Below are 17,256 nucleotides of genomic sequence, written 5' to 3' on the forward strand. Positions count from 1 at the left end.
CTGACAAGGCGCGGGGGAGGAGATACTGGCAGGCTGCTGGCATTGATGAAAAGGCTGAGGAATCGGTTAGACGCGGAGGATGGGGAGAGGAGGTGGAAAGGAGGAAGAATGTAAGTGAGACAGACACAGAAGACGAGAGATGAAGCACAGACAAGGGCAAAAAGAGAGGGATGGGAAAGCCAGCACAATTCTTTTTGACTCCTACCCTCTCTCATGTGATGGAGCCTTTCCTGTAACAGGCTTACAAACCAGGTCACTTAGGGCAGGCGCTCAATATTGGGGGTGATGGTATTTTCTCTGAGATCTCAGACGTGACCCCTTCTCTATGATTGCCTTACGTAAGGGATGTCTCAGAGGGATGATTTCTAGCATGATGGTCGTCATTCGACATTATCATCACATAGTGCTCATACAGCAATTACCAGGCCCAGAGAAGTTAAGCCATTTGCCCAAGGGCACGCAGCAATCACATGATGGAGCGAAGATTTGAAACCAGGCAGCCTGGCTATAGTCTGGGCTTTTAGTCACCGTGTTACACGACAGTAGCAGTGTCTAGAGGATAGATCTGCCAATGGATCCCTCCAACCCTCTCAGAACTGTATCTTCCCCAGGAAGGCCTCCTGTAGCCAACCCAGGGGCCAGGCATTCCTGGATCCATCAACCTGACTTGGCTGTCACACCTGCCTGGCTGTGGCCTGCACTGCCCACAATAACCCCAGCCTGAATAGGATTGGGTGACTGTCTTCAACCCCTTCTCCCCCTCATCCTTCTATTGGGCATGGTCAATAACTCCATCTCCAAAATATTTCCAGAATTTTATTTCTCACCACCCACCCCAGGCCCTCATCCTGGTCCATCCTTCATCCTCTTCCACCTGGACTATGGCAGCAGCCTCTTGTTCTCCCTGCTCCTCCCTTCCCCCCACAGCCTGCTCCCTATATGCAGCCAGAGGATCTTAGCACCTATCATATTAAGGCTGTCCTTGACTCACAGGCATCTGCTTGCTGCACCTTACTCGAGGTACAAGCCAGTGTTCTCAACCACAGCTCACAAGCCCCATGTGAAGTTTCCCATGTATCTCTCCAATATCACCTTTCACTCCCCCCTCATTCACCCTACTCAAACCACACTGGAGTCCTTGCTCCTCCTCACCCCAGGACCTTTGCATAGCCTTTTCCTTCTCTGCCTGAAATGCTCCTCCCCCAGCCACCAGATTTGCTATTTCCCCTTTTAGGTCTTTACTTACTGGTGCCTTTTCAGTGAGACCTTCTCTGCTTTAAAATTGCACACACCCCACCATACACACACATTTCCCTCCCTGCTTTAGTTTTCACCATAGCAATACTGCCCTCCTCCAGCTGACACCCTAGATGTTGGACATTTGAAGGGGCTGTTCTTCTCCCTGGAACATCCAGCCCACATGCCTTCCAGCCCGGCTCCTCATCATTCAGGTCTCTGCTCAAACGTTGTCTCCTTAGAAATTCCTCTTCATCGCCACCACTAGGCCTGCTTCATTACAATTTCATTCAGTCTTTACAGCACTTATCAGAATCTGCAATTATCTTGTTTATTAGGTTACTAGTACATCTTCTACTCAAGCAGAATATGAGCACCATGAGGGCAGGATTTTGTCTGCTGTGTTTACTTGCTGTATGTATTCCAAGCTCAGCATCAGCCTTGGCAAGAGGTTTGAGGGGCTCTTCAGAAGCAGGTACAACTGTCCCCAAACAACCCTTGCTTTGCTCTGAGGCTGTTTTACTGACTGCAAATATTTGAGCTGAGGATGGCAGGCACCTGGTACCCAGGGGAATCAGGACTGATGAGATTCTTGGGCCCATCTTAGCCCTAAGTTTTTGAAATTTAGGGTGGGGTCCCTGGAAAGGGGTGGTGGGGACCCAGGCCCTTGAAGGAGGCACTGCTATGCCACAAAGTGGGTGGTGAAACTGGGCCAAGCCCTTATGTGATCAGTCTCTTCCTGTCTTCGGTCATCTGTCCAGTGACATTATCTATCCTGGTCCTTATGCACTGGTGGTCTGAGTATCCAGGGGCTCAGGCTTGGCATCCAGTGTGGGAGGTGCAGGACCTTGGGCAAGGACCACAACTATGTCAGGTTCTCCACAGATGATAATGAAGACATGGGATTCCTCAGGTCCAAAGAGCTGGGCAGTCCCAGGCAAAGAAGTGGTAGAGATGAATAACACAAGGGAGTTGGGGGAGGGAAGAAGGGGAGAATGATGAGGAACAGGGAGGCCAAGGTGGGAGGGAAGTATCAGGAAACAGAGATGTGTGGGTAGAGAGAGATGAGGAAACAGGGAAGCAGATATGAGAGCCAGAGTGGCATTCATGGGGGTATAGGAAAACAGGGAGAGAGATGTAGAGGACAGGAGAAATGTAGAGTAAGAGACACAGGACATATGTATGGGGGACGCAGAAAGATTCAGATGAAGAGACATAGGGAAAGGGGGAGATAAATGAGAGAAGAGATTGGAGACAGAAAGACAAAGATGAATGTGGAGGAAAGAAGAGATCAAGACACAGGGATCGAGTGGGGAAGAGGAGGCAGAGAAAAGCGATAAGCCCAGGGGCCCTGTCAGGCTTCATGAAGAGCCCCAGGCCTGAGTCTCAGCTTTGTCCTTACCCCACTGTATGTCCCTCTAGTACCCCAGCATGATGCAGGCCACAGTATCAAGTATAAAGCCTCCAAGGGCAGCCACATTGCGGCTCCGGCTGGCTTCTACTAACTGGGAATATGAACCCAGTGCTGCTAGATCTGCTGAGCCTTCAGGAAAGACCAGAAATTATTTTACACATTGTTGAAGTCATACAGACAATATCTGTGGGCCATGTCCAACCCCTCGGCTGTCAGGTTGAGACACCTTAGCTCAGAGGTACTCTGGGGCTTCTTTCTGAAACCCAGAAAGGCCAGAGCCTTGGGACCTCAAGCTTGGCCTTGGGGTTTTAAGAAGAGAAAAGGCCTGGTCAAACTTTGATTTTTAAAGACATGAACCCCTCCCCACTCTCAAAATAGTCAGCAGTAAAATAGAGTGGCAAAAGGGATTAGATAAGGTGTGGGAGACTGGAGTAGAAGACTTGCAAATTTAAGCTCTATAGGGGCCAGGGACTCTCCAAGAGAAGGGCACAGAGAGACCTCCTCTAGAGCTAGACATGTGGTTTGAATCCTGGCTCTGGGTAGTTACTGGGTGCCTGACTTTTGGCAAGTTACCATATCATTCTGTGCCTCAGTTTTTTCATCTGGAAAATGGGGACAAGTATCAAAATCATAGCGAGTTTTCAGTAAGTTATTAAGTGTCTGGCAGAGAGTAACATAACGGCTCCTTGAATATTAATAAATGAAACAGCTACTCATCTGCCCTGACCAATTGCCACCAGCACCTATGCAGCGAGCATTGCTTGGCATTGCGAGATTGATTTCTTTTTCTTTATTCAAGAAAAGCCAGAAATTTGGAAATGGGTCAAATGTTCTGATTTTTAAATATTGTGCTGTAGCTTAAATGAAAACACACATGCTGTGTGGGCCAGACAAGCAGCACTCACCCTGCGCAGCAGGCCCCCGCGGGCCTGAACCACCAGGCTCTCCCTGCACAGCTGCTGTGCCAGCTCTTCTAGAGCCCAAAGCTGCACCCGCTGCCGTTCCTGGCACCGCTGCAGCCTCTGCACCAGCCGCTGGACTGGAGCCCTCCCAGGGCTGAGCCCAGTCCAGCCCGGGGGTGCTTGGCGGGGACTCCAGGGTGTGGCCCTGCAGGAGCCGGCGAAATAATCAAGGGGGACAGGAACTTGGTGGCCGTGGCCTCCAGGTCTCCGGATGCTGGTCCCAGCATCACCAGGTGCATAGGGCCAGGTGTCCTGACAGCTGGGCCCAGGGACAGGGATGAGGCCTCCTGCGGAGGCAGAGGCATGCCTGGCTTTGTGTAGCTTCAGGGACTCCGGGGACTCTGTTGCTTCTGGAAGATAAGGCACAGGGTGGAGGGCAGACTCCAAGGGGAACTTCCCTCAGGTAAGGCTAGACCGAAGGGGAGGGCTAAGGGTCAGTCTATAGGAAGGACTTTCCTCAGGAGATGAAGGCTAGGGATCAGACTCCACAGGTTATTTCCCAAGTGGGGAACGTGGGAGGTGGGGGTGGGGTTGGGGGACATGGTCAGCCTCCAGCAGCGAGACTTCCAGTGCTTACCTTGATGGTTGGCGCCCCAGAAAAGATGGAGGGCACTGCATCCAGTCGCAGGTAGAGTACACCGTAGCGCCACTGGAAGCAGGAGGGCGTGAAGTGCTCACTGCATAGGTGCTGGTGGCAATTGGGCCCCCAGTGTTCACAGCCCATGTGCCACAGCCAGGCCTGCAGCCAGGGTCCATCCTTCAGTGGGAACCTGCCGAGTGAGGGGGTTGCCATATCAGGTCCAACCCCACCGCTCTCTGAGAACACTCCCACCCAGAGCTCCCTGGACTCCAAACCTCCCTGGACTCCAAACCTCTGCATCTCACTCAAACTCTCTCTACCTCCTACCCATATTGCATTCTTCCACTCCACTTTTTAAACACCCAGCATCAACCTGCCTCTGCCACCTCTGCTGCTCATCCCATTTAGCCTCCATCCTTTTCCTGGAGATGGGTTTTGCAGCAGCCTCCTTCCTGTTCTCCCTGCCCAACGCCACTCCCCGCCACAGTCTGTTTCTCCACATAAAACTGAGCGAGGAGTTTATAAAATCAGACAACTCTAGAATGTGGGAGATTCTACATTCATGGTGGAGTGGAGCAGGGTGGGGTTGTAGATTAAAAGAGTTTTAAGAAATAGCAACCCAAATGCAGGATGCAAACCTCATTCTGCAACAAACTACTCTGTAAAAAGACATTTTAACATAGTTGTGGAAAACTGAACTTGAATTAGATGTTAGATAATTATGAGAAATTAACTTTGCCAGGTGAGATAATTGTTATTTATGCTTTAAAAATAGACACTTGTTAGAAAAACATTCTGAAATATTTATGGGTACAAGACCTAATGTCTAGAATTTACTTTAAAATATTGCATTAAAGGTGTATGAGGGAGAAAGGTGGATGAAAAAGATTAGCAAAATGTTGACAACTGGTAAAACTGAGTGATGGATACATGAAGATTCATTTATACAACTATTTTTTGTGTATGTTCAAAAAGGCCTGTTAAAGTTTTTAGACAACAACAAAAACAATTAGCCCTTTTAAAAATGGGCAAAGAACCTGAATAGACATTTCTCCAAAGGAGATATACAAATGGACAATCAGCATATGAAAAGATGCTGAGCGTCACTAATCATTAGGAAACCGCCAATCAAAACCACAAGATATCACCTCATAACCATTAGAATGGCTAGTACAAAATAAAAAGCAGAAAATAAGCACCACAATTAAAAATTAAAACTGAAAAAAAGTTATTTTAAAAAATGAACTAAATAAAAGCTTTTCCAGTGGGAGTGGGTAGGGATTATCTGATAAAACACCCTCTAGGGGAGCCCCCCCCCACTCCTAACCTTCTTGGTGCCACTTGTTCCCAACATCTATAAAGGGATACACTTTCTATTTAAACCTGGGTTCAAGGCTATCCACAATAAAAACCTTGTTCCTCAGCTTCATTTGCAGTCAAAAGCAGCCACATGATTAAGTTCTGGCCAGTTTGCCCTGTGGCTGCTCCCAGAAACAGAGACACTAAAAATTTATTTTAAACTGCTAAATTTCAGGATAGTTTGTTATGCAGCGTAACTATTACAGTCAGTCATCCACATCCCATCTTTGACTTAATATTTTTCTTAAAACTGACCAAATTCAAGTGTTAAAGATATCTGAAAGAGAAACTTTACACAAAATTGCAGATGGAAAACCAGTGTCAATTCCATAAATAGAAGTGAACCATAAAAACACTGGGATATCTTTACTTGCTGAGGGCTATGAGGCCTGCTCTCTTTGTTACAAAGGAAGAGTAGAAGTATTAGAGAATGGGGGACAATCCCATCTATAGGAGAAAGGGTAAATAAACTCAGACATATGTACACAAAAGAGTACTAAACAACTCTAAAATAGACTGTGGAAGCACTCTGGGAACTGACGCACTATTGTTAGGCATATATTCTGTGAAAAACACAAGGTTCCAAATATATCAGCTTTTAGTTATTATGGTAGGCTGAATCATGGTCTCCAAAAGATATCCATGTCCCTAGAACCTATAAATATTGTTTTGTGACAAAAGATAGGATTAAGGATCTTGAGATGGGAAAATTATTCTGGATCATCATCCAGGTTGGCCTTAAGTGCATTCCCTTAAAGAGGGAGGCAGAAGAAATTACAACAGACAAAAACGTAGAAAGTGATGTGACCATGGAGGCAGAGGTTGTAGTGAGCCAAGGAATGCCTGTGGACACTAGAAACTGGAAGAAGCAAGGAACAGACTCTTCCCTAGAGCCTCCCAGGGAATGCAGCCCTGCCAGCACTTTGATTTTGGCCCAGTAAAACTGATATAGACTGTGAGAGAATAATTCTTGTTGTTTAAAGCCACCAAGTTTGTTACGGAAGCCATAGGAAACTAGTACAATAATAAAGAGAGAAATAAGCACATATATTCGGATTTGCTTATATTTGCATAAAGAAACACAGGGAAGGACACATAAAAAAAATTAAGAGGCCATCAGTGGGGAGGAGGTGGATGAGACGGACAGAGATGGGAGCAAGATTTCTCAGGCAAAAGGCAGATAGGGAAAGGAGGAGGCAGCTGGTAAAAGAGAACAGAAGAGCTGACTCAGAAAAGAGCTGTGACACCCAATGGCACCCATAGACCAGAACCCCAAGGCCCACAGCCAGGAACTCTGGCTGCTGCAGTCCCTTTAGACTCAGTCTGGAATCCAAATGCTCTCAGCAGTCCCGTTTTGCCTGTACACACACAGGAAATCTCTTGTAGCACTTCTCAGTCCCTCTGGGGCCAAGACTACTAACTGATTATGCCATATCCACTCTCCTCCTTTTCCTTACTAACAAAACTCCAAATTTACTGAGGCCATAACATGTCGTTCTAAAAGACTGTTTTCTGTAAGGTAAACGCGTGACACACCGAGAGAAGTTTTGAAAAGCAAGCCTTTATTGGGAGAGGGCTCCCGGGTAAGGTTCACTGGTTCCGAGAGGATAGGGGTCAGAGAAGTCGCGCCCTGGGGCGAGAGGGCATAATTTTTATGGAGTTATGTCGGGGTAGGGTATAGAATGAGGGAATGTTAATTGAATGTTAGCTGAGCATCCAGATTAGAGTGGTGGCGCCAGGGCTTTAGGGTGGGCCCTTATCCATTGGACTCCAGACTTCTTGATGTCCGCTGGAAGGTCTGGATTCCGATATCAAGCTGGGAAGTCTCCAGGTAGGCATCTGGCTGGCCCTTCCCCCGCCTCCTCTGCCGACCTAACATTTCCCATGTTCCTTTGCCGCTAGGTGAGACCATATAACTAAGTCCTGGCCAATGAATATTTTCAAGTTATGTGAAACATCTGGGATGGTACCTTAAATGCAAAGGGGTTCTCAAATGGAATCAGAGCAGCTCTGGGGCAAAGGAGGAAAATGAATATCATTTAAAAAAAAAACAAAAAACACAACATCAACAAGAAAAAACCCTTTCTTTCTAATTTGGTCTTGTTATTCTCTTTTGTTCCTCTAGATGGCAACATTTATAATTAGCAATAGCCCTCTCTAAATATCCACCTTAAGTGATCAGCCAGTGTCCTCCTTTTTTATAGAATATTTTAGTTTTGTTGGTCATCTTACCTATAACATGGAGGGGCATACACTGCTAGAAGTTCTTTTCTTCCTTAATAACATAACTCAAAATTTCTTCAGGTGGTTAAAGAGTCCCCTAACTGACTACATTTCCCAGACTCCTTTGCAATTGAAGTGACCAATGATAACCCCAAATTGGGTGGATTTCTGGGAAGACTTTGTAAAAGGGGATGACTCATTTTAGAGTTGAATTCCTTTTGCTCTTCCTACCTTTCCTTTTCTTCCTGCTAGGAATGGTAGGGTATGATGGCTGGGACACAGAGCCATCTTGGATGGAAGTGAACGGCTAAGGATGACAGACAGAAAGATAGGACCCTTATCCCTGATAACTGTGGGAGCCACCACGCCAGTGCTGGTCTGTCAACCTCCATACTTGTTTTATATGATGGAAAGATAAATCCTGTGGTAGACTGTATTATTGTTCAAAATACTTGCTGCCCTTTCCCACATGAAAATTACACATCTTCATTCCATTAATCCGAGGTTTGCCATATACTTATTTTGACCAAAGGAGTAAAAGTGACATGGGCCACTTCTAAGTGTACAATTTGCCAGGAGCTACTGGGCGATTCTCTCCACTTTTTCTTCTCCTTCTCCCACAAGACCAGCAATATTCCATGTAAAGGCATCTCCTTTGGCCTGAATCCCCAATTAAGATAGTATGAAGTAGGGCCACAAATGACCTGCAAAGGACATAGAGTGAACAAGAAATAAACCTTTGTTGAGGTAAGCCACTGAGATTTTGTGAGTTTGTTACAGCAGCATAACTAAACCATGCTGATCCCTACACACCCCATAATTTCTTTAAGCTACTTTTATTTCAGGACTTTGTTACTGCCAACCAGATGCAATTTCCCTCCCCCATCAGAGATGACTGGCATTTGTTCCTGAAGGGGCCTAAAACAGAACCGTTTCCTTTGGCTGTTGGGCAGGCTTTTAAATTATTCCCTGGCAGCCACTTCCCTCAATTTGTTTCACCTTGTTCCTACCTGGCATCCATGCCCTCTCCTGAATCTCCTATAGAAAGTGCTCCTCACCCAATTCTTAGTTAAGTGGCTTCTGCAAGACTGGCTCAGGGGTTGGACTTGAGGCGGAAATGGACTAGCCTGTGTGAGGAACAGCCTGACAGCCACTGGTAGGATTTACATAACACAGGCATAAACTGATTTTTATAAAGTCATCTGGCTACTATGTACAGTTGTCATTGTTCTTCTCATTATTAAATATAAACACTTAGAACAGTGCCTGGCATACAGTGAGTGCTGTCTAAGTAAGTTATTATTGTTGTTGTAAGGAAGGTGAGAGTAAAAGCACGGAGATCAGCCAACAGCTGTAACAGTGTCTCATTAAGTGATGATGGCAACCTGGACTATGCTGTGACAGCAGAGGTGAGGAGAAGTTGTCAGACTGGGAACGTGAGTTTTCTTTTTCTTATTTCCTACTAGTTTAATTAAGATTTTCCCATTTGCATTTATAACTGCATTGTAAAGGTGTTAGGGGTTTTGTTGTGATTGTTGCATGATAGCAATGTGTTTGGATGAGTTAAAGCACTAGTTTGGGGGCAATGGTAATAAAGAAAAGGATTATGGATTATGCCCAAATTGTGTATCCAGTTCTTCAATTTTGACCCCTCACCCATCAGTGAGTTCTGTCAAGGCAGGAACAAGATCTGTCAGGGTCCTTTGTATTCAGCAGGGGCTTGCTAACTCCAGGAGACACTTAGAGTTGCCGAATTAACAAATGGTGCCAGAATGATATATTTTAAAAAGCAAGTCTGGACACACTGATTTATGTTTAAAGACTACTCTGCAATCCTCCTACTCTGTAACAAGGTCGGTCAAAGAACCTGGACTGCTGGGTTTCCTGGGGAGCCCATTTGAAATGCATTCATTGAATTCATCCAATAGATATGCACTGAGCACCCATTATGTGCCAGGCACTATTCTAGGTGTGGGGGACACAAAAAAGAATCAGACAGACAAAAAATCTTCACCTTCATGGAGCTGACAGTCCATGAAGTGGGGGAGACAATATGTGGTATGCCAGTTAGCAATGTTAAAGGGAAAAATAAAGCAGGAGGCAGATAGTATCTGGGAGAAGGTTATCATTTTATGTAGAGTAGTGGTAGTGATCATAAAGGGAAGAACTTTCCAGAAAGGGGGAACAGCACAAGCAAAAGCCCTGGGCAACAATGTTCCTGGTGTGCTAGAGGAGCATCGAGTAGGCCAATGACACTGCAGCAGAGTGAATAAGGGGCAGGAGAGAGATGAGGTCATACCAGTATTGGGGATCCAGTTCCTGTAGGGCTTTATAGGCTTGCTTTCTGCCTACTTCAGCCTTACCTTCTTGTCTTTTATAGAGTGAAATGGGAGCCAGGAGAGGGATCTGAGCAGAGGAGGGCCCTGATCTGACTCAGGTGTTCACTGGTTCCCTGTGACTGCGTGTGGGCGACAGGCTGTAGAAGCAGGTTGAGCAATGAAGAGGCTACTAAAATAGTGCAGGTGGCAGGTGATAATGGCTAGGACCAGGGTGGAGCAGAGAATGAAGTTAGAAGTGGTCAATTCTAGTTAGATTTTAAAGGGAAGGGAGAGCCAACAGCATTTGCTGGTGGACTGGATGAAGAGTGTGTCCTGGCCCAGTTAGACTAACAAACCTGTAGCCCAACAACGTCAGGTTTATTTACCACAGCAATAAGAGAGACTGCTCACAGAGGTACTGTGGAGCGTCTCACTAAACAAAGAAAAAGACAGGCATTATTTAGGGGAAGGGTGATATAAAGATGTAAATAAAAGTGGATAGGCTCAAAGCAAAGTAGAACTGTGTGTAAGGGAATAAGTATCAAGTCTGGATTATGAAGTGGACCCAAGGTCCTGTCCCCTTGGAAGCACTAAAGTTTAGATAGATGTGGAACACTGTGTCCAGAAATGCCTTACCCAAAGCTCTGCACCTCGATTGTAAATAGAGGCTGCTTCTCTGTGTCAAAGCGACTTAACTCCCCCAGGCGTTATAAGTGAGATGTTTCATTCTTACTGATATAACTTCAAACAGCAAAGTTTGTGATAATCTATGATTATCCTAGTGAAAATGCAGTGGTCACTAAAAGGAGAACTGTATCACTTTACATCTGCAGAATGTCCCTGAAAAAAATACGGAAATATTTTTCCTATTAACTCTTTTTCTGGCTTTTTTCTGTGTCTGTTATTACAGCCAAATAAATGGGAAATGCAGTTTTCTTGGATTTTTTTTTTTTTTTTTTTTTTTTTTTTTTTTTTTTTTTTTTGCAGTTCAAGCTAATTTTTACTTTCTCAAGTGTGAGGAAAGAGAAGAGGTAAGGATGACTCTAAGATTTCTAGCTTGAACAACAGGAAGGATGGAATAAGCTATTAACTGAGACAGGAGAAGTTGTGCAAGATTTCGAGGCAGACAAGATCAGGAGGAGCCCGGTTTCAGATATTTTGAGATTGAGATGCCTCAAATTCGTAGGAATGGCGCGTTGGCAGCTGTTACAGATGCTGGAACAACCTCATTTTTCCCTACACAGCACTCCCCTTCTTCTGCCTGCCCTATTCACTAACTGTAGTTAATCGGCTAGCTCTGCACCTTTATATGTGCGGTGCTTGCTGGTGAAATGCTGAGATACCGTCTCTTTAACCTGCTAAACCTGCTTGTACACAGACCTGCCGGAGGGACCAGTTGCCAGACAGCTGTTTACCCTTTGGCCCCGCCTCCCACGGGGCCCTGCCTCCCTGCAAGCCCCGCCCCGCGCTTGCGCTCTTTTGTAGAAGCGCACAAGGCGATTGTCCTCACTCAGCCGCCCCCTGGTAATGGGACAGTTCGGAGCACAGCAGTATTTGGGCATGGCTGTCTAGCCCCACTGAATTTTTGTCCGGTCTTCAGCCACACTTCAGTCGTCACTACGAGCCACCGAACCTCGCCTGGCCCGCGCGCTCTCCGTCTGCCTCACGAGAAGGCCAACAGTGCCTCATCTCACGTGCCGCGGGAAGAGAGCGCCTGCGTATTACCCGCCCTTCCGCGGTACAGCTACGCCCTGGTCACGCGATGAGCGAGGAAGAAGCGAACACCGCTTCTAGCTACACAATTTTGGGGTTAGATTAAGTCACGGCGTTTCGGAGCCTGAGCCAACTCGTGAGTCTCTTTCGACCGCCACTGGGGCGGCAGCACAAAGCGAAATGAGGCGGCTTGGTCTTAGCCACGTAAAAGTTAAAACCAGTATATTTCAGTGAATGAAGAAAACAGACCGGATAGAAAATCGATCGACCACCCGTGGACTAGCTGTGGCTCCTCCCCGCCAGACTCTCCTCTCCGCCTCTTAGCCCTCATTGGCCAAACGTGCCTCTGGGAAGCCTGGAGATTGGCCAGACCGGCGGCTACCGCGTCCAATGGGCAGTGGCGCCGGCTTTCCCGCGGCTGTTCGTTATTTGAGTGGGTCGTGGCGGTGGTTGAGTAACGGTCGCCCGGCTCCGGCGCTATGATGGCGACCTTGGGCCCCGGAGGCTACGCGCGGAACGATGCAGTCGAGAAGCTGCCGTCCGTCATGGCGGGAGTTCCAGCGCGGAGGGGCCAGTCCTCCCCGCCCCCCGCTCCAGCGCTCTGCCTCCGGCGACGGATCCGACTCCCCACGGCACCCGAGGATACGGTGCAGAACCGGGTGAGGAGCTTCTTGCCCTGCCCTTCCCTGGTCCTGCCCGTAGATCTTTGGCCCCGCCTATCAGCTCCCGGCTTTTTCCCTTCGGCAGCTCTTCTCAGCTTAATTCCTAAGCCCCGCCCTTTACCCCATGTTCTCTCTCGGGTACCGTCGGTCATTCCTAGCCCCACCTCTTAACTTCTGGCCCCACCCTCAGCCCTTGGAGGGCTTTTTAGGTCTGATCTCCTAGCCCCGCCTTCTTGCGTGCTTATTCCTTCAGTCTTTAAACGTCACTCTGGGCCCTCCCACTGTTGTTGACCTCTCCCCCGCTGGGTCTTTAGCGTCCTGTGTGTCCTACTTGTCCCAACTTTTCCTCAGCTCTACCCTGCCTTCTCTCACTTCCTGCCTTATCTTTCCTTCTCCCCTACCAAGATGGGATTCTTATTCCATATTGCCACCCTAAATTTTGGAGAGATGTAATATTTGTAAAATCTCAGCAGCACTGCCTGGGAGGAAGGCGTACAGAGCGGTTCCCTAAGTCCTAAGACACAGAAACAACCGGGGCGATTTTAGAATAGGTAGAGGAAATTCCATTAGCACAGCAGCAATTTAAAAAATTGTTCTCCAACTCCTTGAGCCACAACGTCTGTTTTTATAATATAGAGATAACAATAACCGTACCATGGAGTTGCAAGGAGAAGAAATGAAATTGTATGGCTGCTTAGCACAGAGTCCAAATAAAAGGTGGATAGATAACTGGTAGCTGCTGGTGGATCTTGTTCCTGCTTGTGCTTTCCTGCCTCACTCTGATTATATCACCCACTCCTGGCTGAAAGGCCTTGGTCAAGTGGCACCTCTCTGGCCCTACCTCCCTCATCCATCCCCTCAAAGGTTCAATCACACTGTCCTGCTGTCTGTTTTCCTGAGGCGCCAAGCTCTTGCCCACCTCTAAGCCTTTGTGGTTGGTGAGTCCTCCTTTTCAGCTATTTGCTGCAGTCTACCTGGCTGGCTCTACATCCCTCAATTCTCAACCCCAGCCTAAAGCAGACATCCACCTTAATCTCTGTACTTCATAGCCCTTATCTTGTATGTTTCTCCTGAAAGTGCCTTGGGAACTCTAAACTATATATAAAATAGAGCAATGGTCCCCAACCTTTTTGGCACCAGGGACAGGTGCCCCCTGTGGGAATCTAATGCCTGATGATTGATCTGAGGTGCAGCTGAGGCAGTGATGCTAGCCAGCCAGCACTGGGGAGCAGCTGCAAATAACAGATGAAACTTGACTCTCCCTCCAGCTGCTCACCTCTTGCTGTGTGGCCTGGGGGGTCCGAGTCACCTGAAATAGAGGAATAACAATAGCAGTTTCAGAGAGGCAGTAAGAAAGATGGGTTAGAGCACAGCCTCTGGACCTAGACTCTCTGGGCTTAAACCTTAAAATCTTCCTGTTTGGAATTTTTCTATGCCTCAATTTCCTCACCTGTAAAATGAGGAAAATAGTCTAAATATTCTCATAGAGTATGTTTGAAGCTTAAGTGAGGTCACTTATCTTAAGCACTCAGAACAACACCTGGCACATTGCAAATACTCTATTAGTGTTAGGTACTACTATTATGATTGTGTATTTTAGGTAATTGATATCATTTATTTTCCTTGTTTGGTGGTGCAGAGTCCACCTGGCTTGCAAAAGACCAAGTCTTAAAATGACCAATTATACTAATGCGCAGTAGTGCTGACAGATTTAAAAAAAAAAAAAAAAAAAAAAAACATGAGTGGCATTGCCTGGGTTCGAGTCCTGGCACTGCTTTTTCTTGTTTGGGCAACGCCTCTGGGCCTCTGTTTCCTCATCGGCAAGACGGAAGTGATGATGACAATAGTGACCAAAGCACAGGATTATTGAGGATATTAAATAAGTTAATAGTTATAGGTGTTTGAACAGTGTCTGGCTCCTAGTAAATGCTCAATAAATGTTAGCTATTATTCTTTTTTTTGCTTTCTATTTCTGAGGCCAAGGACTTGCTTGAGAATGTTTTACTTTATAATAATTAGAAACTAGTCTATTCAAAATATGAAAATAACAATTCTGTGAGTCCAGAATTATGTGGGGAATGCTATTTAACTCATTTTGCTTAGTGAGTTTTTTAATTTTAAATGTGATTATTCACTTGTTTCTTTAGTTGCTGAACCTCTAGACCATAAATTTGATGAGAGACTGGACATTGTCCACTTTTTCTCACTGCCGTGTCTCTCCTTCAGGGCCCAAAGTGCTGACTTTGGAGCCAGACTACCTGGGTTTGTATCCTCACCTTGCCACTCTGCAGAGGTGGGACCTTGGGCTCAATGTCCTCATCTGTAAAATGGGGCTGATATTAGTGCCTTCTTTCTTGGGTTGTGAGGTTTCAAGGCTTTAATCTACATAAAATACTTAGAAATTATTCAAAGGTCACCTTCTTAGTGAGGCCTTCTCCCCTTGTGCTCTCAATTTCCTTCTCTGCTTTATTTTTCTTTATTGCTTCTAACATCACTTGATATCTATTTTGCATATTTTTTTCTGTTCATTTTCTTGGAATGTCTTCCATCCTATCACCACCAGAATGTGAGCTCTAGGAGGGCAGGGATTTTTATTCTGTTTTCCTCACCACTCTTTACCCTTTACCCAGCACTGTGTATTTGTCAAAGGAATGTTGAGGAAGACAAGTGTTAGCTGCTGATAGATGGCCATGGAAGCTCAGTGAAAGTGTTGACTATAATAGGAACTGAATGGGTAGCTGGGATGGCTATGCCACATGGGGGATGCTGGGGCAGGTGTTTTTGACTTGGGCCTTTTCCCTACAGGTGTCACTGGAGAAGGTGCTCGGCATCACAGCCCAGAATAGCAGCGGCTTAACCTGTGACCCCAACACAGGCCATGTGGCCTACCTAGCAGGGTGAGTGGGTAGGCCTCAGCTTTTCCATCTGTAGAATGCAGATAATGCTGCCTACTTCTGAGGGCTGTAGAGAGGATTCCATGGGCCCATCTGTGTCTAGAACAGTACCTGTAGTGAATGTTGTGAAAGCCTTATTGTGACTACAGGTGGGAGGTGGCAGCAATTATGGGAAAGATGAGTGCTTAACACCCAAGCTGTGGTATTAGACCACCTGGATTTATATTCCAGCCCTACCATGTGCCCCTCTCTGCGCCTCTGCTTCTGTCTGTAAAACAAAAATAGTGAAATCCTCCACCTGAATAGTAGAGAGGACTGAAGGACATTCTGCAACTGTTTATTCCACAAATACTGATCTAACCTGACACTATTCTAGGCACCAAAGGGACCCCCTCACCCTACTCCTGCAGGGTGGGGCAGACCCATGATCATTCCTGATGAACAGTATCTGTTAGTGAGTCTTGGGGAAGGAAGCAGTACAGGTTAGAGTATAATGGTGGGCTCTTGAATCTGACAGTTGTAGATTCACAGCTATACTGGGTAGCCTTGGGCAAAGGACTTTCCTTTTCTGGACTTCAGTTTCCTCATCTATAAAATGGGACTAAGATTTCTGACCTTACCTTGCAGTTGTGAGGATTTAAAGAGGTTGTGTACATAAAATCTTTATTAGCCCAAGCATGGCAGGGCAGTTACAGAGGAGGTGTTGGTTTCTAGAATCCTCAGCATAAACACCTGGAGGAAGAGGTGACCAGAGAGAGAATCTTCTGCCCCGAGGGAACCTTGTCTATGTGTGAGCTCTCTTCTGTTGGGAACAGAATCATCCCTGAACCTCAGTCCTCCCCTTATTTTGGGCACATTTTCCTCTCTCTTCCCAGCTGTGTGGTCGTGATCTTGGATCCCAAGGAAAACAAGCAACAGCACATTTTTAACACTGCCAGGTAGGCTGGGCCTGGGTAAGAGGTGGGGATAGGACCAGGGTCCTGGGACATCTCCCCTTCCCCACATTGCATGGAAGTGCTCCTGGGTGGGTGACTCATTCATTCACTCACCCATCAGTTCAGCAACATTCACCAAATGTCTGCTCCATGTTAGGTACTGTCCCTTGTGCTGGGGACATAGCAGTGAACAAAAGAGATGAGAATCCCTGCTCTTTATAGAGCTGACAGCTCAGTGAAGGAGACAGACTAAATTAATTGGTTGGTAAGCCCACTGTGACCATTGCTATGAAGGAAATGATGGGGGATGTGTTAGGGCAGGTTTGCAGACAGAGAGTGGGGGAAGAGCCAAATCTGAGGGCTCTGGGAAGGCCTCCCTGATGTTAAGACTTGAAAGAAGTGAGGGGGTGACTCGTAAAAGTGAGGGAAGAGTGCTTCAGACAGAGAGAACATCAAGGGCAAAGGCCTGGCAGTGGTTAAAAATCACAGGCTGCTTGAGGAGCAGCCAGGGACTCATGTGCCTGGAATGGAGGAGTGGCTAAGGGGGAGATGAGACTAGAACAGACAGAAGTGTCATCAGATGGGCCTTAGGGATGGGGTTGGATTCCGATTGCAAAGAGAAGCCACTGGAGGGTGTTTATAGGCCAAGGATATGCTTTCCACACCCCAAGCAAGCTCAATCTCCCTTCCCTGTTTTACTTTTCTCCACAAAATATACTCCTTTCTCATACACTATTTAATTTCCTATGATATTCACTGTCTGTCTCCCTTCCATAGTGTGAGATCTCTGAGGGACTTTCTTTTAGTCAATTGGCTATGTCTCTTTCACTTAGAGCAGTATCTAGCACATCGATGGCACTTATTATTTCATGAATGAATGTGATATAGAAACATCCCTCCAGCTGTCCCTTTATTGAGAAGGCCTTTGGCCTTGAGTAGACCCAAGTTGGGACTGATTGA

The 17,256-nt window shown here is 46.5% G+C and overlaps 2 protein-coding genes across 5 annotated transcripts in view; one reads left to right on the forward strand and one right to left on the reverse strand.

Moving 5' to 3' along the window:
* Positions 1 to 2,018: 2,018 nt before the first annotated feature.
* On the reverse strand, positions 2,019 to 11,654 carry THAP8 (THAP domain containing 8). The gene is given in 6 exon segments (XM_036232673.1): positions 2,019 to 2,169; positions 3,554 to 3,687; positions 3,690 to 3,871; positions 3,953 to 3,962; positions 4,190 to 4,382; positions 11,566 to 11,654. Coding segments are annotated over 6 exon segments (759 nt in total).
* Positions 11,630 to 17,256, forward strand: part of WDR62 (WD repeat domain 62) — a 42,024-nt gene continuing 36,397 nt past the window's right edge. The window contains exons 1-3 of one of the 4 annotated variants that reach the window (XM_016119666.2): positions 11,630 to 12,464; positions 15,273 to 15,364; positions 16,237 to 16,299. In XM_016119666.2, coding sequence (XP_015975152.2) covers positions 12,285 to 12,464; positions 15,273 to 15,364; positions 16,237 to 16,299 — 335 coding nt within the window. In that variant the 5' untranslated portion in view covers positions 11,630 to 12,284. Of the gene's footprint in view, positions 12,465 to 15,272; positions 15,365 to 16,236; positions 16,300 to 17,256 lie in introns of those variants that run through there. The other 3 variants (XM_016119667.2, XM_016119670.2, XM_016119671.2) reach the window with 3 other exon arrangements.

This window comes from Rousettus aegyptiacus, unplaced genomic scaffold, assembly GCF_014176215.1.
Source record: "Rousettus aegyptiacus isolate mRouAeg1 unplaced genomic scaffold, mRouAeg1.p scaffold_m13_p_14, whole genome shotgun sequence".
NCBI lineage: Eukaryota > Metazoa > Chordata > Mammalia > Chiroptera > Pteropodidae > Rousettus > Rousettus aegyptiacus.